The sequence below is a fragment of the Lasioglossum baleicum genome, chromosome 7 (assembly GCF_051020765.1).
Source record: "Lasioglossum baleicum chromosome 7, iyLasBale1, whole genome shotgun sequence".
Classification (NCBI taxonomy): Eukaryota; Metazoa; Arthropoda; class Insecta; order Hymenoptera; family Halictidae; genus Lasioglossum; species Lasioglossum baleicum.
The window spans coordinates 16,090,052-16,116,223 of NC_134935.1; the positions used below are offsets into that span (position 1 = coordinate 16,090,052).

General features: G+C 42.4%; 1 protein-coding gene across 5 annotated transcripts in view; it reads right to left on the minus strand.

Moving 5' to 3' along the window:
• Positions 1 to 26,172, minus strand: part of Pnut (septin 7-like protein pnut) — a 55,944-nt gene that overhangs the window by 19,652 nt on the left and 10,120 nt on the right. For all 5 annotated transcript variants that reach the window (XM_076428328.1, XM_076428330.1, XM_076428326.1 and 2 more), the window contains exon 3: positions 494 to 968. In XM_076428328.1, coding sequence (XP_076284443.1) covers positions 494 to 968 — 475 coding nt within the window. The remainder of the gene's footprint in view (positions 1 to 493; positions 969 to 26,172) is intronic.

The window sequence follows — 26,172 nt, forward strand, 5'->3', positions numbered from 1 at the left end:
AATATGATCGGAAGAGTTCCATTAAAAAAAGAACTTCTTGTGTCCTATTTCCCGTAGATTTTTTCACGCTGATTTCAAATCTGGTTTGACAAAAATTATTACATTAGTTTTGTTCACAAAAATCGATTTCAAAAATCGATAAACTCAAAAAATGATGGTTTTTTGCAATTATCTGGAAATCAAGGCCGAAACAAAAAAAGTGATAGGGGTAAAAGTTGTTCCATTTGGGGTCCTCTATAGCTGGTTAACGTTTGGCCGTTTAAAAACGGATGACCCTGTATATTGACGTGTCCAATTGAAAAAATTTTCAACGAGATATTGTATTTCATCTACTCAATTTTGCTATAAACACAGAAAGATCCGCAATCTACTGATTTCAATAACCATTCGGTTTTGATTTTGCCAGCCAATTTGTTAACCGTGTCTTTCAGCAATCTATCCTAAATAGATTGTAAAATAGTAGATAAGAATGAAGGGTCGAAGGGCGACTGACCTACGACCATCAGAGTAAAATCGAAGCCCTTCTTGACCGCCTTTCTGTAGACTTGATTGGGCAGGTTCGCGAACCCGACGTATCCGTCGAGCTCCTTCGGCTTGGTCAGCGGCGTGGGTCTGGGATGATGAAGAACAGCGGCCTCTTTGTTGCTGTCGTTGTTGGTCCGGTTCGAGTCTCGTTTGTTACTGTCGATCTCGGAGCCATCGTTTTGATTCAGGATTTGATTCGACGAGGGTAACCGGGGCTTCGTGATCGACGCCGCTGAAGAGGTCACGCTCGTGTAACCGGTCGTCGGGACTGACGGCGCCGTATTTGGCGACGCTAGCGTCGTCGTCGTGCTCGTTGTCGTCGACGTGCTAACCGACGACGGTGCCTGCGACGGAGGTTGCGGGGGTGGCACTGACGGAACCGTAGGCGAGGATATTAGACCCGCGTTGTCCCCCTTGAAGAACAGCTCGCGCTTCGCCTGTATCTGCAACAACAACATTACATCTGTTAGCATACTATTCATTTTCCACGCATTTCTTCTTTTATTTTCTATTTTACGAGTCGCACTCGTCATGAAGATTTTGGACAAAGTCTAACAAATATGAATGGTACGTCTTCCTTTTTAAATGAAACAAAATTTGATTCGTTTGCAATCAATATTTAAGCAGTAAAATAAATGTAGCCATACAAGAAACAGAAATTTTCTTTTCTCTTCTACGACATTTTTGGGAATAAAGATGTTATGATGACAAGAGGATAAATGAAATATGCGAGATACAGTGAGGAATACAATTGAATGAATGAACCCATTCTCTCAAAAAATCATGATGTGTGTATCTATTAAGACGAGCTTCCAAAAAGCCTAAGAAGCACGTGACTGTGTACTTATTCTAGCTTGGGAAACGATTGATATTCTAACTTAAGTTAAACCTTTGTAGTTTTAACAAAAAATCTGATATCTTGATGCTTTTGCACATCAAATATCTGAATAATTGTAAAGATAGGCGACTGGTTCGAGCGAATACGTCTCGGCAAGGGTGGCATAAGCGGAACTAGGCGACGAGAGCTCAGTCACCAGTCTAATGCGAATCAAGTGAGCCGGGGCGATATTATTTTCGAGCGTCGCCGACGGTTATTGGCGCAGATGGATATTTCTCGGGCGGATACGCTGGCATGATACGCGGATCAAGAGTAGCTTTAATAAAGCAGAGCAAAAGAGAGCAAAAGAGAGAGAGAGAGAGGAGAGCCAAGCCTGATCCAAGCCGATACGAAGAGCTATTTCCTCGTCCCTCGATTCAGCGACTATACAGAGTCGCGAAATTGTTCGCAGTAGCATTAACGTGGAAATTCCAGATGTCGCGAATTATAATCGTTCGAGCGTCTCGACTCGGAGAACCGAATTTCATCGTGTATCATTATTGCATCCGGCGAACTATGCCGGTGCAAATCGGATCGTAATGCTGTTGGCTGTCCAGGTAGAATCCACTCCGTGACTTGCAATGTTCGAGAAACTTTATTACTTCGGTCTTATTACCAAACACACGATTTCGCGGTCCAACGGCTGGCATGAACGGCAATTATGCGTGCCTTCTCTCTCTCTCTAGCTTTCTGAACGGGCAGCCGTTAACTCGAATGTCTAAGGGTCTACGAAGTATCAACAGATTGGGTTCCCACTACAACTGGATGTTTCATTAGCAAATTGTGGCTAATAGACATCTTCTTTCTTAGATAGACTCTCTAATAGACTCTTGTACAACGTGATAGAAAAATGTACAAAACATGTAAAAGGTGTGTACGTTCACCGCCACAGAAGATACAGATGTACAATCTTATCAAGGGGTATGCAACCCTGCGAACCTAATAAAATGGAGTAGATCTAACTTTCTTTCGCATGCAAAGATACCTACTGTGACCAGAGAAGATTTTTTCAGGGAACGTTAAGCAACGTTTTAGTTTTATTTCCTGTTGAAATATGTCAAAATGAATCTGTTGTTTCACTCAAGGAACGATCGATTTAATATTTGTGTATATTTCAGTTTATTTATAAACCCGTTAATTATTTGTTCGATGTATCGTTCAATGATTTCTAGCCCGAATGATTCTCACTTGACGTGTGATATTTAAATCCAATAGACGTGTTTTCTGTGTGCTCATAGTTGTGTTAATAAAACTCCATTAAGTTAATTTTGTTTGATTAAATACATAATCTAATATTTCCATATTTTTTTATCACATAAGGATGTAAGAAATAAAACGTTGTTGTGTTAACTTAAACGAAAATTGATTATCTTCAATGTAGAGTACGATTTTTTAATAATTCTGAAAAATGAGAAAATGACTAAACATTTGTGATAATTCAGCAAATTAAAGATGTTATTCGGAATGAACGTCGAACAAATTCCTATTACCAGATTCTATTCGTACCAGTTGCTATAAAATCGTGAAAATCGGGGTGTTGCGATAGGGATTTTCTAGTCCACGTTGCATATTTCATTATGCAGCCCCTAGCAGAGGCGCGATCATGTCCGAGCGGTGCAATTTGCGCGGTCGGATCAATGTTCGCCACTAGGTTAATGCTATAACGGTCTGGTAACAATTGTACAGGCCTAGGTACGAACAAACGCCTCGTTATGCAGTCTCTGCAACGAAACCGGAATCGAAACTGGATCAAACGCCATTCTGATTTCATTAAAGGAAGAACAAGGCGGCTAAGGGGGTGTCTCCGGGTACAAGGGGGTTGAAACACGGTCAGATCGAGCGTGACATTTGCTACGTTGCTGCGCTAGTTCAGCCCCGGAGAGTATGTCTCCCACAAATTCGATTTCTAAGGACGATTCGACCTCGGTTGGCGCAGTCGAATTCGCTGCCGAACGATCTTCTTGTTTGCAAAAATTCACCGTTCCTGCTGAAATCGTGTTACGTTTCCGTCCGGAAAATTACGAGAAAGATTCGTACATCCAATTCTGCGTTACTTCACTGGTATGTCGTTTGAGTAGCAAAAGAAGTTTATTCAATTGCATGTTTCAATTTGCACTATTTGGAATTATTAGCGACCCTTAGGAGCGTAAATTTTGCAATACAGGCCGTCATAAAACAGTTGTAAAATACAACTATTAGTATATTCGCTGCAATTTCGACTAATCGGAATTTTTTTCACGTAGTAAATCGATTGTTCTAAATTCTCAAAACAGAACCGAGTCGTATGGTCCAATATTAACCCTTTGCACTCGGAGCTATTTTAACTCGAAAATTAAACATTTCTTTCGAACTAGAATAATTTCATTCTATTTTAATCTTTTTCTTTGTATGAATATGAAATTGATATAATACAATACTTAAATGTTTAGTAATTGATTAGATACCAACATATTGACATGACTACGACCGGTCAAATGACGGGTTTCATATTTGTAGTTTTATAATTATTTTTTTCTTTTAATAGATATGAAAAATTGATATAATACCTCGTACAATACTTAACTGTTTAGTAATTGATTCGATACCAACATAGTTAATAATGTAAGGGTTAAAATGAATGTAGCACCTCTTCCGTAACTGTCGCTCGGCAAACCCGACGGTACGACGGTTACGGAGAGACTGCTGCAGCCGGAGGATGCAACAAAAATGGCGAGCAGAATTTGTGCGAAAGGAGTCGGCAAAACGTATCGCGCAAGGTGTTTCCACGGTCCAATCTTTTTCTCGAGTCGGATTGCTTTTGTTTCAAGCTCGATAATTGCGTGTAGGCGCAAGTGGGGTGTTCTCGCGGGCTGGAATCAACAGACGCGGTCGAAAAAACACAAACAGGAGGACAGAGAGACAAGATAACAGCGCATCGCGGAGCCAACCGAGACTCGGTGCGCTGCCAGCGATCGATATGCTTTGCATATAGCAAGACAGGTCAGGTTCGAGTGGCGCAGTGTCTTATGAACATCCGGCCGGAAGTGGCCGCTGTCCGAAACACTAAATACAGGGCCGAGGCAATAATAATGCTCATCGACTCGTGATCCTCGTCCCCGTGCGATTCCACGCTCAATTCCCGCGATACCGTGAATTAGTTGCAGTCGAACGACGATGAATGGACGAGGCATTCGAATTTGTTTCCTCCGGTTCCGGTTCACTATCAAAGCCATTTCGCGCTATTGGATAGACAGCGGATTTTTATGGAAAATACAAATCAACGTCCATGAGCCACGTGGGCTATTTCTTCTTAATTTTAATGAGTTGGGAACAACGCAACTGTATTTTTATTATCACGCTTATATCAGCTTGCCAGGTTGTCGTTAAGTACGTCAAATCTTGTAACCGAATTTTAAACCACTTCCCGATGAGCTAGATATTTGAAACTTTAAACATAGCTCAGAACTGGATGATAATGCAATATTAAAATACAAATTAAGAAAAAAAACTGTGCGTTCAGGACAAATAAATTTTTGATATTAACCGTCCACCTCGTCGCGCGACGCTGGGAAGAACGTCATCGAGTTCAGCGATCCCCACTCCGCGCGCCAGCGCTCCCTACTCCACTACGCGTTCCCACTCCGACTCATCCCCACTCCACTGACCCATTTCACACCGAAGGAGCTCAGTCAGTGTAGTGTTCCGTTCATACAGTTCCATTTCGGATAATTTCGGAGTCCATCAAGAGACGTCGTCTCTCGGAGTCATCCCCTCATTCTATCTCGCGTATTTCCATATCGTACTATTTCATACCGGTATTTCTATATCTTGCGTTCCATTTAAAAAAGACTAAAAAGTAGAAAATAAAAAAATATATAAAAAAATGCACTAAAGAGGAGAATATAATTTTTTTTAGACATTCGTGACCACAAATAAAAGCGTGGAACGTCCACGAAGATTACGTCAATATAGTTTAGCGCTGCACGCTTTTATTTATAGTCACTAATGTCTAATAAAATTATTTTCTCCTTTTTAGTGAATTTTAATATAAGCGTGTTTTTTAAAAAGTTATTTTTTATATATTGTTTATATTTGTCAAACGATTTTATGATTTTCTCTCGTCCAGCAACCCAATACATCGATTCCGTAACAAACAATAAATTTGCGAAGGGTCACGAATTTAATTACTACAATTAGCACGCACAACTGGCAAATCCAACGCGGCGGATTCGCGCCAGCCATTTCGGTACGAAAAATTCGTTGAAAATCGCGGGACGGAAGTTTAGCTTTGGCGTCGGCGGAACGGAAGAGAAGCGAAAAAAGACGACCGTTCCGCGGAAAGCGTTTCCGTGTGAAGCTTTTCGCGATCTCGTTGCATAGAGCCCGGCGTCAAAGAGAGGCGCTCTCTACGGGGGCTAGACGAGAGCGGAACAAAAGGAAAGAAAAATTTCCCGGAGCATTTCCCACCCCCGTCGCGGTTTAATGGCTGAACCATGGCCGAGCAAAAGAAAACTCGTAACTCTGTGGCCGGGGTAGGGGTGGTGGCTCACGCTTTCCGAATCGTAATATCGCCACGGTTCTGTTCCGTTACTATCGGGTCGCGGCAGCGGAATATAAATCGCGCGAATCGGGGCTCGTTAAGGCGCGGCGGAACGTGCGTAAGGTCAAGGCGGAAACGAGCGACACAAACACATTTTCCGATCGCTCGTTACACGCGTAATCAACGGCTTTTTCATGGGACGATCGACTTCCGGTGTTCTCCGTGGGACGAGAACCGTAATTTCATTTCATGAGAACGGTGTCTCGCCTTTCTTTCTTCCTGGAAAAATGAAGAATTTGATCTTCCTGCCGTGAAACCTGTCTGTGGTTGCGAATTTAGTAATTGACTTTGTTATATACTATGCGGTGACGATTTTACATTATCCCATTTTAGATAGAATTTATTAGACGTTTTTAATCAATTTTAATCGAACACCAAGTTGGATCATCCGGTTAGATGGTCTATCTTGTTCGGCAATCTGTTCACTTTCAAATAAAATAATTGATTTTATTAATGGCTGTGCTATGAACATTTGCAACGAGAAAGAAATTAGTTCATCCTGTTAAGCAGTCTATCCAGTTCTGAATAAAATAATTTATTTTTTTGGTTCCAAAGAAGCAGTTAAAACATCCTGTTAGGTAGTCTATCCAGTTCTACAGTGGTACATACCTCGGTATACGTCTGCTTTGGAGTACGTCCAATTCGGAATACGTCCTGTTTGGACGTGACAATTTTTGCTCGGTATACGACATGAATTTTTTGTGTAAATTTTGCGTCATTTTAAAAGAATTATCTCGGAGGAAAAATTAAATTAATAATCAACTATATTCGGAGTTGATGTATTATTAACTGACTGATCATACAAATAAGGACAGTCGAATGTTGACTGTTTAAATAGGCTATACAGTAACAATTTTAATCGAACAAGAAATTAACTCATTCATTTAAACAGACAAGAAATAAATTCATCCGACATGAACAACCCTGACTGCAATAATAGTTGCACCGGATTTCCAGACTCCGCAACAATAATTGTCGGATGCAAAGTCTACAATCTAGAAGAACAAAATGGATGTAGGAATCTCTCCCATCCCTCCGAAGTTCTAGTCTTCGGGGACCTCCGGTGTGCAGAGATTCAGGGATCGCTTTCGTTGAATTATTAATTAGTAATCTGCGTAATATCGTTGTCAAAGGAGTTCGTTAGCGTTTCGGCTCGGCGTTGCTTCCGCAGGAATGCTTTTCTCGGGGGGTGAAGGTGTGTACGTGGGCGTGTTGTTCGTTCCGTCGCGCACATGGAAACTCTGTTTCGGGTGGAACGCTTTGCTTACGGAAGCGGCGCAGAGTCAACGAACCGACGATTGCACTTTAAAGGTGTTTTACACGTGCACGCGCCGCAGTCAACGGCAGACTGCGGCCACGGTGCGGGCTACTCGAAAAAAGCTGCACCTGTGTGCGTGCACCGCCATGGTTTCGGATAATACATGGCGCATGCATCATGGGACTTGGCAATGTTCACGCTCGAACCAATTTCCAAACTTTCAAAATTGTTCAATGAATTTTATTTCGAATTATCAGCAGACTTGTTCCCGTATGTCAATAGATGAAGAATTTTGATGAAATCCAATATACGTCCTAATGAAATTGCGAGCCAATTTTTATTTTGTGTAAAAATCCGTTGAAGAACAAAATTTTTGGAAATGGGAAACGTCATTCTCTTACCGATCTAGAAATTGTTAATTCACAGGGAATATTCTTAGCAAAGGCTCAGTTTTAGAGAAGATTGATTATCGTACTAGAATGAGCGGGCGATCAACTGCAAGTAGAACAGGTGAGCGATGGACAGACAAGTAGCATAGTCCTGTTTAGTATCACGCGTTGCCAAGGAGCCCTCGTGTTCGATTTTCCTGGAAACGGAGCCTCAAGTGAACACCATTTTCAATTATCCCTAATTTGCCTCTTTTTGCGACGAATCCTTATCTTTTCAAACATTTTAACAATTTATTAACACGTTGGGTGTTGTGGGGATCATCAGTGAAGAACGGCATGGAGTCAAAAATTATCGTCATAAAATGAACACCGTTAAATATGAATATATTAATGCTAAAATTAACGCTCGTTTATCGTCTTTCCAATAGTGTCCGAATACTATTGCGAGCGTGACTGTAGTCGCAAATGGCATAATCTAAAGCGGTATTAATTATTATAATGTAGTATAAATGCTTGCCCTCTATATTTCCTGATTTCGGTCACCGAAAATCATTATTGCGTAATTCGCGACATTCCGCGAGTCCATTCGCAGCCAATTAAATATGCAGAGGAGTCTCTGATAAAATTGCACCGAGCTCGTAGTCCGCGTCGGATATTTACGGTGAGAAGAGGAGAGCCCTCGCGCGAATATTACGCGAGTGTAAATGTTTGCAGAAAACGCGACAGAACAAATTATCGATGCCCGAGTCGCGTGAATACTCGTGGCACTTTATTGACCCGGTGGCCGGATGATGAGTTATATCGAGTCCAGGGCAATTAGCGCGATTTATTCTCCTCTAACCATTTCGTTGATTCGTACCGACGACGACGACGACTCGCACGCCGGTTGCGTAACGACACACCGAGCACGCTTTGGCATTGTTCGGTCTGAAAGCTCATCCTCGACCGCGAGTTTGCGGCAGCGCGGAGGAGGAAAGGAGGAATATTCTTACATTCCAAGAAGATTTCCCATTGTTCCGGGTTTCTATGTAGGTGAGACGGACGTCGCGTGATTGCTGCGGTGCGTAGATGGTCGGTCTGCATACATTGGTCTGATTATGGTCTTCCTTTGGCTACTATATACTCTGTTCCTCTGATCCGAACGCGCATTCGAAGCTACTTGCGCGTCCATCTTTCTTCAGATATTTTATTATTCTACTTTAGTTGTATATTCAAAGCTACTTAGCCATTTATTTTTGGCTATTTTATTTTCCTACATCATTTGCATATTCTCATTATAAATGCCTTATCAGATAGGTATACTTTTCAGTTAGTTACCTTAAAATTTTCTACTATATTCTACACTTCAACGTCAATTTTACTACACTCCACTGTTCTCTACTTGGGTTTGCTTCGCCCCCTACTTACATGTTCCCTAATTGCCCAGTGACACTATACACTTCAACTTCAACTCGTATACACCCTTATGCTCTACTCATACGCCCCTAGTCAAGCATCATTTTCTTTTTATTCTTCAACTCCTACACCTTCTCATGCTCTATTCACATTATATCTTGTACCCCCATACCGTTATACCCTATGTTCTCTATGTACCCTATTTACGTTTTCTGAAATTGAGAGTACTGGTAAACCTCGTATAACACAGTAGATACAGTAGTGGACAAAAGTTCAAGGACATTCTACAAAAGACGATAACTATTTTAATGTTGTATTGGGTTGGCAAATAAATTCGTTCGGTTTTTTAGAGTGGAATAAATCACAATAGCTCATTGCAACATCGACCAATTTTGATAATTCCAGAATACATATATTTAATCGATACAGATCGACAAAACGTACTTTTTAAATTTTCAATATAGGCCCACATAAAAAAGTTGAAAATGCAACTTTTAGTATTTTTTCAACAATTCCGATCAATTGCAATTTTTGAGAAAATTTCTTTTCACATCCTGTAGTAATTTAATTGCTCTAGCTTCCTAAAAAAGTTCAAATCGTATAGTACAATATTAAAATAGTTATCGTCTTTTTTAGAGGTGTTGGACAGTGTAATTGGAAAGTACAAAAGGAGAATATCTCAGAATACAACGAAAGGAAGCCAATCCATTCCTCGCCGTTTGATCAAGTCCATCCCCGAATGTCTCCCGAAAAGGTAGACCATGTTCCCGGTCCAGGGGAACGCACCTGTCTCTATCGAATCGCGTAGAGCCATTCTCTATTGACCGGCCCCGTTTTCGTCCCCACGGACATTCCCCCCTCCCTTCCCCAGAAACTCTCTGCACTCCGCTCCGACAGAGACAATAGTACAATCGGCGCCAGCCACCTTCGAGATTCGCTGCTCCAAGAGACTACTCCGGAACGGGTCTGTATGTCTCTCGTCGTTGCAGTCTGTTCTGCGCACTGGACCGGTTTCTGTTCCGCGATGCTGCACTCCTCTCAGACGGTCTCTCTTACGAGTCGCACAGAAAACGCGCCCGTGCCGCCGCATTTTCTTTGTCGCATTGTACCCGCAAATAAAGGGACTCCGTCTGTGATCAACGTTCCAACAGTTTTCGTGGAAATCGCCGGGAGAGAGACAACGGGAACAGCCGAATCGACAACGGAGTCAACGTTCCGCCGCGATTAGGGGATCGAGATCTGAAGACACCACGCTAGAGCTTGACTCTGGCGCTTCACGATCGCGTGGACCAACCGTTATGACGCTTGCTTGTCGTCAGGAACCTGACCCGGAAAATATGAATCCATTGTTTACAAAACCAATTCTCATTATTTTTACATGAAAGCTGTGGCATCGTATTCGCGACGCTTTCCCGATTAAAACGAGTCCTAACACGACGTACTTCGGAACACATTTGTCGCTTTAGTCCACGATACAGACGGAACTCTTTTATCCGAACGCTCAAGTCCCCTGATGATATTTCAATCATTATCTGGTCTCTGTTTTAATCCCTTCGAATCTAATCGACAAGTTCGACGATAAACGAGTGAATATGATCGAAATTGTTCGGTGTTGGGTGTAATTTTATGAGAAAATTGTCGCGAATACGCCGGTGTAAGTTTCAAAAGAAAGTAATCCACTTTCCCAGATGCGGAGCCGCACAATAAATACTGAATAATGGTAGATACGCGGAAGTTTTGGGTTGGAAGCGATCGGCTTTCGACGGAGATGGAAATTTCGCTGCTCCGGAGGCAAGTGTCTCGTTTTACGGGGGCTTTCAGCGCGAGGAGCGTTTGTCGGAGAGGAGATTGCAAGAAATGGGACACCCGATCTGAAGAACCGGGTACCGTTACCCCGGGTCCAATCTCGACGTCGTCGGCCGGTCGGTGCTTTTATTCGACACTACGCGCGGCCGGTGATTCACGACCTAATAAATAAACCAGCGACATAGTATGTATCAACGGAATAAGATGTCGGTTAAGGGGTATATAGTCGCCGTCGTTGCCGGTACGCGGATAGGAACGGTAACGATGCCCTAGGACAACGGAAGAGAGGATCGGATTTAGCCCGCCGCTAATTAAGAGTTTACCGGGATCCGCTCTCTCGCCGATCGGGAATCACCGCAAAGCGGAAACGAGAGCCACTCGTGGCGGAGAGGTCCACGGGACAAAAGCGATTCGAAAGAACAAGACGTTTCAGCTCCCGCCCGCTATTCAACCGGGAATCGATTGTCGATTCGCGACGACGACGAGTCGGCAGATTATTCTCTTCGACTGCAATTTTCCTCCGGCCGAGGAACTGTTTAGTCTGCTCCGGGGATGAGACCCGGCTGCTGGTTGCTCTTCTGGACCGGCTGGCCTTTGTAATTCGATTAACAGGGAGGTTAATGATCTCACAGGTTACATTGAGATTACATTGCTGATCTTCATGTACAGCGTATATGATGTAACTCTTCAACTTCGATGCGAAATCTGCGTTCTTCCGATTTTTTAAAAGTTCTCTCAAGTCCCTAGTTCGGATAGCAGAGGTCCCACAATATCGTGGATAAAACGAGTAAATATGAACAGAATTGTTTCGTGTTGGACATCGTTTTCTTCGCAAAACTGTGACGAATACGCCAGTGCAAGTTTCATGGGAAAATAATCAAAGATAAAGAGCAGGCAGTAATTTAAGAACATGTAATAGTTGGTTCGTAAGATTTCGCATGGGTTTCTGAAGATCGGATTGCCCCAGATCAGGAGGCGTTTAGTTGGATCGATTAGCATCCTGGCCAAGTCGATTCCAGTTTAGTTAACATCTGTCCGAGCTCTGTTAACATCTGGCTCGGGGAAACGGGGCGCGTGGCTCTGTCGTTGTTATCGGAGCGCTATCGGCGCGCACCTCGCCGAGAAAACACGCACGACAGGTGTTCAACGATCGCGAAACCCATCTGCGCAGCCTGACGACGCGCTTTCGAGGCTCTCCATTGTGTGCCGACGATATCGGAGCACAGGTTTTTTGCGCGTTGGAGTCACGAGAGGAACGAAACTAGTTTCCACGGCAACCTCGTGCGCGACCACCGATCGTCGGCTCGACCTTTTTGCCAGTTTTCACGGCTGCGCATCGCGACTATTCATTCCCCGAGCACTTAAAAAGCTAAATTGTAACTACCCGCGCGATACACCGCGCTCGTTCCCCGTAACGCGGAAGGAGCAAACAGCAAACACGAGGACCGTTCTACCAGCTGCTCTCTCTCGATTTCTTTTTTTTTTCTCTCTCTTTCGATCTCCTCGGTTCTTTTTTGTTGCTTTTTCGGTGTGGCCTCGTGGTATATTTTCCTGCGGATGTTACGTGCGGCCAGACCCGCAGATCTGTATTACAAATTACGAGGAGGAAAAACTCGAGCTGACCGCGGCGACCGCGAAAAATATCGTCCTCGACGGATATTCGAAACTTCTGCGGATTCATCCGCTACTTATGCTACGCGGACTCGTCCTGTTCTCGTTACTCGATGCTGGGATGATCGAACAATCGCGTTGATCGTTTTGTTAGTCGCTGTTGAAAGGCGGACTTAAACAGTGCTCGTTTGACGTCATTGTGAAACAGCCTTTAAAAATCACCGTGTAAAAGTTACGTTTTCTGAGGGTTAATATACTAAATTGTAGAGAAATAATCATTTATATGTATGACATTTTTATACAATGCTTGTATAAACATATAAATTTTTTTGTAGTGCTTGTACTTCTATACTAATTCGACCAATAACAGCGCGTGAACCAATAATTGGAGGGTTCATTAGAGTTCATAAGTGGAGGTTCAATTTGGTTTTTCTAAAATCCAGTGGTAAATTGCAATGTTTAGTCTGTTAAATAGCTCGAAAGTCCCGCCCACTTGAATTGACTGGCTGCTCCCGACCAATGACAGCGCGTTAAGCAGTAAGTGGGGGGTTAATGGACCTCCCACTCGAGTCACGTGTCTTTTTGTCTCGTGCCTTGCTTTGTCAGACTACAGCGATAAATTTCAAAGTTGGTCTTGGAAAATTGTATAATGTTTCGCTTAATTGTATAACGAATGGTGCATGGATAATATCATTCGTTCCGCCGAACAAAGATCGAGAAACTTCTTCGAAATTAGAAAAGTTGTTGCGACGGGGGTGTTTCGTTGTCGGCTATTGTCCGAATACACGTTCTCAGGTAAATCTGTGAAGCGCAGAGCTACGGGAAATCTGATAAAACCTGGGCGATTCCCTCGAGGCTAAAGCTGCTTTCAGCTGACGGTGCACGTGTTAGAGATTTAAGTGCAAAAGACAAGTCGCTCGAGTGACGACGATACTATGTACTAGTGCCGCGGCGAGAGACTGATCGAAAAGTGGCGCAGATGATACCATTCGATATAACAATAACCTGAACTATCCTAATTCCAAAGTAGTCTCATCGAAAATTAAGCGAAACTGTGCTGAAATTGCTAGGCAAATGATCTCGGATCTTTGTAAGAAGTTTTCCTAATTCTTTACATTCTTAGTCTTTTAAATATTTTACAAAACTTTATGAAAATACATAATTGAAATTGTTAAATGATTGACACCTCAGAATATTTTAGGATTAAAATAAAAATCCAGAATGAACAGTAGGTATTTATTTTTCCAGTGTTTAGTTACATTTAAAAAATTCATAAAATTGTTTAGAATATCGAGGATCGAACTCCAGGTTAATTAAGCATTAAAGAAGCAAATCTAATCAAACTGTTTGGCTCGAATATTTCTAGATTCCTCGATTATTGGCGTACAACGTGCACCAGAACCTTCGGAAAACGCGGAGGTACGAATGCCGGAAGTTCGAAAATTCTCCATTAATTATCCCCAATTTCCATCTGTAGCTGCAAATACTCGTGACAGCGAGCACGATGTACAGTGCTCGGACGCGAAAATAGACCCGATAATTCTGTTGATTTCCCCGAGGAAAATCCGGCGGCGTGATTTTTCCGCGAGAACGTGGGAAAACGAGGCTTCGAGTGGCCAGGAAGCTCGAGTTTCCGGTCGCGATACTTCGTGTACGTTTTGTCTAGTCGAGGGTCCTGGCGATTACTGCAATTCTTTTTCCTGAACCCATAGGCTTGTTATTCTTTTACTATCAAACTACAGCAGCTTTTGATATTGGACTTCCGTGTAGATTTCCAGGCATGTATAAGCAAACTACATACATTTTTTAATAAATGAAAAATCAAGATTGTGCCCGCTGTAAACCATCAACGGCACCTATGGGAAAAGGAAACTGGTACCTAACTTGTTACATATGTACCACAATCCCAGCAATTCTGTTGGAATGAAGAAGAAATTTAATAAAAGAAACGAATTCAGCAGTAGTTCTAACTTAGTACTGACTCCACGAATTTTTTTAATAAAGGAGAAACCAAAATTGTGCACGCTACAAGCCATCGAGTACGTCGACGGAAAAAAGAAAATGACTGCCATATTCCAGCAATTGGATGCAGAAGATATTTAATAAAACAGTGGGAGTGCTGCTTCTTATTTAGTTCATAATTAGTGCAAGTTTGAACATAGCGATCACAGCTAAAAAAGAAAGTTTATAAAATTATTTCGAATTCATCCGAAGTACCAACTGTATCGTTACGTGTGCTGAAGGTGCGGGTTTGAAACCAATCGATCAAATAGATTATCTTCAAGAGTACCATACAAAGAAAAATACTATTTCGCGGAAATCGTTTCTCGAATTTATGGGATAGAATACGTCTTTGAGATCGTTCGTCTCTGTGAGAGCCTCAGACAGTTTCTGAAGACGAGGTACAAGTCGAACGAAACACTCGGAATAAGAGTTCGGAGGAGAATCTGCTGGAACGTAGACGTCTATCGAGGAACGGAAAACACCGACGAGTTTTGTCTGTAAACACGCCTTGAACCTGCCCGGATCCCCGTCGAGTGTATATTCCCGGGCTACACGAGCTTCTGATAGGCTCAGAATATCCGAACACCGTGTAGATTCAATCCTGATCAGATTCAATTTACGCTGATAGACTGAATCGAACGGATAATCCGGTTGACGCGCTCGTACTCGATACACCGTGTCTCTCGTCGACGAAAATTCCGGCCGTTTCGCGTTACTCTGTCACCTGGAAGATTTCCATTTGTCGAAAACCTGGCAAAACTATTTTTTCCCCGTTGCAGTCGTTACGGTCCATATGATCACCGCACTATTAACATTGAAATATTTTATCGCAGACTGGCCAAGTAACGATAAAGCTGTTATAATAAACAGATGCGAATATGTAGTTGCTCGGGATACCGAATTTAATCATTTCTGTTCTTCGTTCGGCTTCTATGTGCAACAATCTGCATAAACAAGCTAACAATAATTACAATACTGGGGACAGTATGCATTTATTAAAACTGTCAGAAGGGAAGGTACATTTTTATTTTGTTCCTGTTCCATCATTGTCATTGTTGATCACGTTACTTTAATGATTCTATTCCAGCTGATTAGCACACGATGTTCTGCACTGTCTCGCAACACATCTTTTATTGTTGTCTGCCTCTTGTTATTCCGATTGTGTCGCATAGAGGACGAATGGAAGTAGATCAACGTAGAACGCGTCACTATGAAAAAATCCAGGCCTCGTTATCAGCTCTGCGATTCCATTACCATCATTGGTACGCAATAAGGACAACAAAGCGAGGTGTTGTGACGCGAATTATTATACACGCGGTGCGATATGGCCGATTAGATGCGGAAACGAGCGCGCTCGTTACCCCCACCACACTATGAATCAATTAATTCATACTTATTTATAAGCGAAATCGTGGTGACAACGGAACAACGCACCGTTAATTGATCGCTGAACTCGTAGAGGGTCATGCGTGGCTAAAATATAAATTTTGAACTATTTTGTTTGCCAACGCATTATCTGCATTCATTCTTTATGCATATCATGGTAGCATGCTTTATATTAGGTTGGCAGGAGAGTCCGTAGCGTTTTTAAAATTAAAATTCAAAGGTAAAATTAACATATTGAATAATCTTATAAATAAATATACAGTAAATCCTCTATAAACGCAAAAAGGCTGTACACGATAAACGCAAAAGAAATATCCGCTCCGCTGTAGTAATCTGATCTCAGCTCGGGTATAACGGTATGAACCACTAACTAATGCGACGCGGAGAGTCGCAATCTTCGGCACAGTTCAAAGGCCCGTGCGTCCTCACAATATAACACTAATATTAAATCTTGTTTATTATTACTTATTTTTTAATGAGATTTTCACCGATATATCTGTGGCAATTTTCTGATTAAAATAAGACCAAACGCGATATAATTTCAACTGTATTTAGCGGTTTAATTGACGATGTACGTTTCGGGCGCAAGGAAGGACAGCGTACGGGAGAGAAAGAGATGCGGAGGGTCGCAGTCGCTTCGGCCACGCGCTGTTCTGTTCGGCTCGGCCTTTGAAGCTCAAAAAAAAATAGTGTCCCGTCTACGATAAATGCAAACGAATTCCCCCGAGTCTTTTGCGTTTATACACGATTTACTGTAAATGCTATAATTATACATAATTTCTGACGGTGTCGCCGTTTCATCTTATTAACACTTGAAATGATAGTTATTTCCAATTTGAATATGTATATATTTTCTCAGTTCATTTCAATCAACTTCTAGATTTCGTTACCTACACTGACTTTAATATTTACTTTTACATGTCATAGATTTTGATTTTGCTTGGGATCACCATGACGAGTCAGACTCATTACAGGGCAAGGAATTAAAGTAATGAAAATTGGTACGAGGCTAGCATACGGAAAAGGTGTAAATTTCTGACAGACTCGAATAATGCTCGCACTCGCGCCTAACAAGATCAGCTCGGGATGCAAATGTGAAGAGCGTGCGCGCGTGAGAGAAATTGAATTTGAAGGGGCCGGGGTGTCCGCGACAGAAAAACCGAGCAGTAAATAAGCGTCGAAACGGTGCGGCACGCTGAACGAGACAGCTTTGATCTATTTTCGAGAGGAGAGGCTGCGGGTTTCCGCTTCTTCGTCCAGCGAAACGGCCATCTCGGGAACCCTGTCCGGATTTATTTTCAACAACGAATTGCCCACGAATCGATCGCCGGTTGCCCTTTATCGCTGCCGTCGGATCGCTTTTAGTCGAACACGAGGCAGCGATCTCATTAACCTGAGAGAACGAGGAGAGAGGAGGGTGGTTCTGTCGTGGCTAAAGTCGCGGCGTGATCGCGAGAGGAGAACTCTTTTCCGCATGCTGGTCTCCACGGCGACGGCACGAGGCGGAAATTCACGATGAACCTCCATCGGCGAACTTTCGAAAAGCGTCACCGAATCGATTTCAACGCCACCAAGAGACCGAGAGACCGAGAGAGAGCGCGAGAAGAACGCGGGAAGTGGGAGGAAGAGCGATATTCTATCGACGCCGAGTTTCACTGCACATTTTTCAATATCGACACAATAATTCAAATAAAACGCAATTTTTAAGGGTGAATTCTTGTATAACAGCTATAAAAAGTTTACACATTTTTCCCCTCGGAAAATCACTGGAAATACAGGATTTACACTATTCTCTCCGTAACTGTGAAAACTTGAGGTCTGCAGCGTCAGTTAGAGAATTCTTTGCAGATCTTCGTTAATTTGTTTGTGAAACATTTTAAATTGAATCCCACATATAGAAGATTCCAAGACTCCAACCACACACACAAAATCTATAGCATCGAGTCCAAGGATAGAATGAATCGAGTATAACTCACGTGACATTCAACGCGCATAAGGGATGAAACATCGCCTGCCGTGGATGAGCGGTATTCGGACTCAATGGAGCGAAGGTTTTTCGAAAGAATGAAGCCGCGACGATCTCTGTCGGAGGATCGAGGATCCCGAGGATTTACGCGACTTTCGTGCTATTAAATCGCGAGACCAGTTTCGCCGCGAGATCGAATGGCGAACGCTGTACGACGGACGCGGAATTCATCGTTCCCGAGGAATTCCACGCAAATTAAACGGCACCGTGAGCCTCCGTTCTTGCTATAAATCTAGAACGCGCGAGCGGAGACGATAATTGCGCGAGACACGGCCGATTTACGAGCATCCACTCGCTACGGAGTTTCGACTGGCTGTGCAAGGGCTGATAAAAAGAGTTAGGGGGACCTGTCTGATCTGAATGAGTGAACATCATTCGTATTAAACGAGAAATAATTTGTACAAGTGATTGTACTGTAGCTTCACGAATGTCTCGCTAAAGAGATCGAATTTTTTTAATATAACCTACTTGCCACTAAATTAATTTATTTAAAAAATTGTTCGAACGACATTCCAAGTTGGTATACCAATATCTCTTTGTTCGAGCGCGATTCCCGCCGGAAATGGTAGCAAAGCTAGCCAGCACCAAGAGGATCGGCGCGCGACCACAGGATCGATACACGTCGCGATCGCAGCAAGAAGGGAAATTTGAAATCGCCTTTGTGATCGCTTCGGTTTCTACGTGAGCGACTAGGTCCGAGAGCCCGAGCTAGGCGCACGATATATCCCGCGTAACCCAATAACTCGGTCGACGAACGTTCCCCGCACGCTTCTCCCCCCATTCGCAAGCGTCCTTCAATTTTTGCGACCCTTCGGGCCAGCATCCGCTTCGATTCGCCCTCGTCGAAGGACTCACCGACCGAAAAAAAACCCTCGTTTTCAAAGCGCGAAACGATGACGTTTCTCCCATAGAGCGAAATCGAATTTTTCTGAAGCTTCGATTGCGGGCTGGAAACTTCGCCGCGCCCGAATCTGCCAAAAATTGCCCAATAATCCGCAAATTGGTTCTAAATAGAAGGTCCAACGATCTGGGGGACAATCCGAACGAGCCCGAAGTTGAGCAATAATGGTCAAAGCTGTGCAAAAGGATCCCTTCAAAGGACTCCTGTTTTTTAAAATTATAGTAACGTATTTACTTTGCAGACGCGATTCAAATAAATCTTGAAAAAGATCCAAACTAGGATCGAAACGTTGATTTTGTTTGACAATTAGCAAAATTGCTTTATAATTCGTAACCGTTGCGCCGGAAGCATTGAAAAATTTATTAACAGCAAATACGATCGATAGAAGAAACATATTGACCCCTTAAAATATTGAAGACGGAAATAAATTTTTCTAAACTTTTTTCTCTAATGTATATTTTTTATTCGTGACGTTTTTCAATACGAATTTTTACGAATTTAATATTTCCAATTTGAGGGCAACATGCGCATAAAGAAGGATATTTGAATACTACAATATTGTGGAACGTATAGTAAAAAATTTCAGAGCTGACACAAGGGTAGATCAACAGCCTCAATTGTTGTGAAAAACTATTTATACGTGGTATATAAACATACCTGCCAAGGCAACAGTGAAACGTATAAATAGGACGGTTCGCGATATAAAAGGTGGATGGACCTTTCAAGTGCGTTCAACCCCTCGTGATTCATCGAGGGCTTGCGACAACAAGCAATGTTTTCAGAAGAATTTGAATTTTTAACAAGCCTCAACCTCCCGCTAACGACTGTCCACAGTTCCACGCATTGTTGGCCCGGTTTTTCCTGACGCCCTTCAATTTTTACGACCATCTGACCAATGTCCACCTGGTCCACCTTTCATTTGAACACAGTTCTGATTCTAAACCGAAAAATCCTGATTGCAAACCACGGACCTCCAGAAACATCAATTTTTTTTTGCAACTGCTAAAAGAAGTGTAGCTATGACTCGATGATTTTTCTGCGAAGACGACCCACTTTATACGAATTTCGCCGGGCATAAAGTGCCACGTCTCGGAGTCTTCTCGCGTTTCCCGTGTCCTCGACCCGGACACGAATATCTCCTTAATTAAAGCTCTTTCATAAGGGCGCGACGCCCCCGTGGAAACTCTACCGGCAAGACTAACTTGCGTTAGGCGCGTGCCAGCGCAACGTCTCGCCTAATTTCGTTCAATTAACATCCGCCTGGGAGGACATGGGCGTTCCCAAATGAGCCGCCGTTGCTAGATTAAGCGGCAAAGCGCCTCCTCGGTGTCGTCTCGTCAATCTTTCATCAATTGTTCCCCTGCTACACCCATCAGGCGCCGATTAGGCGAACGCTCCCGACTACGCTGTGAACTACGATATATCCGATGTACCGAGTGTCCCAAAGAAGGTCCCCAAAAATATAGGCCCACAAAACAAAGATTTTAAATAACAACTTTTAGCATTTTCTCCGCAACTCTGACAAACTACAATTTTCCCAAGCTAAAAATGGTCCAGCGGCCCCACCCACAATTTTTATTGATATTGTGTGGATAATAATTGTTTTAGGTTGAAAGATAACCACCTACAATGTCGCTAACCCTTCATACAAGGATGATATGAGGGTAAATACTTATTAATTAAGATATTCATGGCTGATTCGACGCCACTCAGCAGCGGCTGCTGGCGTAAGCTAACGATTTACCTTTAATCAACTCAGAATAATATCATATAGCACCTGTTTGGATTTGTCTCAGTACCTGCTACATAGTACTTTCTGAAGAATAAAATATAGTATTCCATTTCTAAAAAATATTATTATTATTATGTTCCACCTATCCGATCATCTTGAAACTTTTGTATATATTAGATAGGTAACAGAACATTCTTCTAGAATTTTTTGGAAGTGGTCACTCGAAGAATTGCTTGCAATCCTCACCGCTAAAAAAATTAAATGATTTTTTTCTATCCTTACTAATTTGATCACAATTGTGAAAAAAATATATGATACGAAGGAGGTACGTTCGAGTATTTTCGTTTTTTATTCATCTGAATATCTTGATTAACAACCGAGAAAAAAAACGATACATACATTTAAGGGTATTTACTCTCATATCATCCTTATACGAAGGGTTAGCGACTTAAAATTTTAGGGGTTATCTGTCAACCTAAAACAAACATTGTGTTTTCCACACAATATCAATAAAAATTGTGGATGGGGCCGCTGGACCATTGTTACAATTAGTCTGCTAGATCCCAAATGTCTGAATATTAATAAGAGTCACTACATGTGTTAATTTGTGTTGAATTTGATTGAAATAGAAAATTTCTGTTGAATTTGATTGAAGTAGAAAAATTGTTGTTCCGAATGCACGGTCATTACAGCAATATTTAATTAGCCCGATGTCTCTTATTTAGTCAGCTTATTTAACAACCGCAGAACGCAAAAGACCAAATAGGCCGTCGAGCACAGTCGATGATCCGAACACCAGCAGTGAACCATGATGATCCCTCCGCCGCCGGAACCATCTCGCTGGAATAATCCTCGGCGAGATGGCCCAGGGAGTTGCAAATTGCGCGGAGGTATGCGCGAAGATAGCTTTCCGGTAATTCGAAGATAGGAGAGTACGTTTACATTAATGAGGGAGCTGGCGGAATGCGCCCAGGCCAGAAAACGCTCAATTACACAAGCTCTCGGAACCGTTCCGCGGGGCAAGAAACCCGCCAAGAGAGCAACTCTTCCAGCTAGAGTCCTTCTGCACGCGAAAAAAATCCTCTCCGCCGATTGTCCCGCGCAAAAACCGCGCGAGAAACCCTCTGCGAAGTTGTTTCTCGCGCGAGGCACCCTCTGCGACGTTATTTCTCACTCGAGCAACCCCACGGAAAATCTTCCGTCGCGAATTTTATTGGGTTTGACAATAAATTATAATTTGTCGATAATTGTTTTATTATGTATAAATAATTAATTTTTATTTCACACAAAGAGCCGCTATCTATCCATCAGTTTCTATGAATTTACTCTACCCTGCAAATCTCCACAATGATTTTCGAATGATATTGATTCAACAAGTGATTCATTGTGGCTAATTAATTATGATTAATTTGCACGGAGTAAACGGATCGGAGAAGCCTTTCTGCGGGGAAATTTGCAATTGGCGGCGGCTCTTGTTCCGCGGAAATCGCGAATCGAGGGAGTCCCTCGTTTTCATCCCTCCACAGCTCGCCGTGCCCCGCTGCTCCCGTTTCATTCGCGTTAAAACATGCTACGAGCGGTTAGGCGCACGAAGGGGTGGAAATACCGCTTGTTTGGGGAAAAAAAATAGGGAGAAAAGTGGGACGCGGCCTGCTTTCCTGAAAGGGTACTTTGTGTTTCCCTTCGCGTTCCACGGATTCGTAGCCAGGGTCATTCGCGTGCATTTGCACATTTTCTGGAGGGGTGCTCTCTGTCTCTCTTTCTCGTTTCCGTTTTCTACCCTCGGTGCATCCGAAACTCAAGGTTTTCGTAAGAGAAAAGAGGAAAAAATAAGAGAGAGAAGGTCGTGGGCGACTACTAGCACTACCCCCCTCTTTCTCGCTCTCCGGTTGGTATCTTCGAGCGTTGTAATTAATCTTGACGGTGGCAGACAGTTGCATGAGAGCTGCTGCGTTCTTTGTGTACATTTCTTTGCAGCCTCACTGCGGAGTCGCTTGTACCGGGACTGACACGGTTCTTTGGTCGGATTTAGATGATTATTTCGCTGCGGGGTTCCTCGGTATACGTATTTTTCTTCCGATTGCAAGCAGCGTAGACAGAGTGATATAAATGTACTCTATGTCAAGCAATTGTTTCAAAAATGCAACAACTGAATTTTCGTGTCGATTGTTTTTGGTGTAACCTTTTTGTTTGAAAGATTGGAGAAGGTTGAACAAGCAATTTAAATTCTTTGATGTCTGAAATTAACACGAATTTAATACGGAAAATGAAGACCGGAAATTCACCCCTTCATCTCTTAAATATTGAACATCTCTTCATTCTGTTCCCAAAATTCTATAGACCAGCATGAAACCCCGTAAACGCTGCAATTCATTAATGGGCGTTTTAATGGGGACAACGAGGACCTACAACTACCCTCTTCTTCATCTCGTAAAATATTCAAAATTCCTTCAGGGTGGCTTTTATTAAACATGTTGATAGAAACGATTTTTTACTGTGAAATATTCTAGAGTCTGCAACTCATTCGCGAAATTAATGCACTATAAATAGTAGAACCGGACTAAATCTAACCCCTTCATCCCCTTGAATATTCAATGCTCCTTTCAGGGTGCATCCTAAATTTTGTGGACTGGTATGAATCATCCTACACACAGTAAGTCGATCGTAAAATTGATACAGGTTTAATGGAAAAATTGAGTACCAAAACTACCCCCTTTATCCCTTAAAATATTATATGTGCCCTCAAAATTCTGTAGACTAGTATGAAACCACCTCCTTACGTTCGCAAAATGAATACACTCTTAATAATAGAGAAGAACACCTCCTAAATCTACCCTCATCCCCTAAAATATTCATTATCCCTCTCCTCCATCTTCCAAACACTACGGTTTCTCCTGGAACACCTAGTATATACTCGGTACGTACTTTAAAGAAAAAAGGGCACTTTTAATAAGGGCGTTCTTATCGAAGACAGAACAATGATCTCATTTAGGAGCCACGGAGGCCGCGGAAGTCATAAATTTCCATTTTATCGACTCGCACACAGCCCGGGCGTTCTCTGTCTTTCGTGGAACCTATATCCACAAAGCCGGTTTCATCATCGATGTATGTTTCGTGGTCGGTAAAAGAGTCGTAAGGGTCGATCATGCGCGGAGATAAAACGTTCCGCCGTCCTTTCACGCGGAATCGGAGTGTCTCTTACCGCGATTCGACTGGCAATCGACCTATCGCCGTCAACAGTTTACTACTTATCGAGGCTTATCGCTCGATTCGTTCGATTAACTATGATTCGAGAAAAATGGACCCTAAAAAATATATAGAAAAACTTTTTAAGAACTACGCTTATATTAAAATGCACTAAAAAGGAGAAAATAATTTTTTTCCTGGTTATCCCAAAAATTTAATATGAATTTAAATAAAATCATGACATTAGTGACTATAAAAATAAAAGTGTGGAGCGCTAAACTATATTGACGTAATCTTCATGGGTGCTCCACGCTTTTATTTTTATAGTCACTAATGTCATGATTTTATTTAAATTTATTAACGCGAGTCCAAATTGTACGGAATCGAACAGAATGAACGGAACACCAAATTGAGCTCCTTCGGTGCGAAGTGGGCCAGTGGAGTGGGGATGAGTCGAAGTGGGAACAAGTAGTGGAGTAGGGAGCGCTGGCGCGCGGAGTGGGGGTCGCTGAACGCGATGATGTACTACTGAGCGTCGCGCGGTGAGGTGTGACGGTTAATATAAAAATTTTTTTTTCTCCTGGACGCACAGTTTTTTTTAAATTTGTTTTTTAATATTGCATTGTTATCCAGTTCTGAGCTATGTTTAAAGTTTCAAGTCTCTAGCTCATCGGGAAGTGGTTTAAAATTCTATTACAAGATTTGAGGCATACAATAAAAACGACAACTCGGCAAGCTAATATAAGCGTGGTAAAAAATAGGGTAAAAAGTAAAAATTCGAGTCTGTCTACCAGAAATCTTGATAAGATTTGTCACAATTATACTTTGTCAAAAACTAGCTTAAAAACGTTCCTTTAAGTAACAGCCTCAAAAGAAGTTACTCGATATTACGTTATTACGAAGAATTGATTTTAAAAAAATGTTTCAATATAAAAAATAAAATTTTAAATCTATCATTCTTTCTATTGGCATTGTGCTTTAGGCTAGCGTTTAAAAATGAATTCTGAAGCTCCAGCCTTCAGACAGTCAAAAATAGTTTAAAGTTTGAGTGTTTCCAGCAGAGTCACCATATTCATTCGAAGGACAGCACTTCGATCTTCCGCAAGGTCCGTGACTCACGAGTTACAGTGTATTTTGCTATTGTCTCTGCACGAGGGTGGGACCCTCGCCCCCGTGGTTACACGAGCCCTGGCCCTTCGACCAAATATCTGAACGAGGGTGGCCATGTGCGCTTCAAACAGTGGCTCTCAAACTACAAAACTAAATGGAAAAAGTGCGACAAGTGCTCCGGCGTCCCCTGTTACAGTGGAAAACCCCATTTCTGTTCGCAAAAGTGGGTCAGGCGATCCGAAACTTTGGAACTGTGTCTCTGCGAGCAGACTCTGGGAATCTTTATGCAAATTCCTCGGATCGTTTCACAAAAATAAGGAAAAACTCTCTTTCACTGATCAAACTGTTCCTTATCATTAGACTACGGCAATTTTATGGATCCGTGATCTGAAAAATATCTGAAGCATTTAAAAATATTGCCAAGTGTTTCCAAGTATCTGATATGAATCTACAAAACACATTTTTCAACCTTGTGTTACAAGCTCAAATAAAAAAGTTGTAAAATGTTGTAATTCAGACTAGGCGCAATTTTTCCAAAATTTTCGTTACATACCACCTAGTAAATTAATCAATTGAGCTTGGTAGAAATACTGAAGTCGTTTGGTCCATTCATAAAAAAGCTATTTTGATTTAAAGAGTGTGCCATCAATTATGAGACTGACTGTACTAGAACGTCTAAATCTCAATGATGAAGAGAATGCAGAGGTGTACCACGTGTTCAGTTATGTGTTCTGGAGCGAGTAGACAGTTTCAGTGGTGGTTTTCGAGTTTGATTCGTTCGGTAATCGCTGGTAAACATTTCTCACGGTTGTGCCCTGGCTTTGTTCGACGACTGGGTCGTTGTGTACTCACTGCTGTGGGTACTTAACGAATTAAACGAGCCGAACGTTCAATCGTCTGTGATGCAAAACAGAACGAACGTTTCCCGGAATAAATAGGCCGGGATTGAAAGAGCATTCTCCTCTCCAAAGGGAGTAAAAATAACACTGGAGGGGCGTGGTTTAAAGAATCGAGAGCACATGCTTGACGTTGGAAAACGAGAGAGGGGGAGGGAGAGACGGGGAGAGAGGGAGGCTAGAGGAATTAAAAGCTAAGTCCCTCTCGCAAAAGCCCATGAAAATTGAGATAAGAACGCGGCCATATGTTCCTCCCTCGCAGCGTTCTCTCCATCCCACTACCGGATCATTTCTCTCTCTCTCTCTCTCTTTCTCTTTTTCTTTCGCTCTCGAACAACACTCTCCCTCACTCTTTTGCGCACAACAGCGTGATAGAGTGGGCCACGCCGGGTAAACTTGCCACGTGTTCGTGACAGAGATTCTCATCAGTCTCTATGAGTCATCCACGTCGTGCAATTACTCCATTAATACGACCATAAATCTTTAAACCT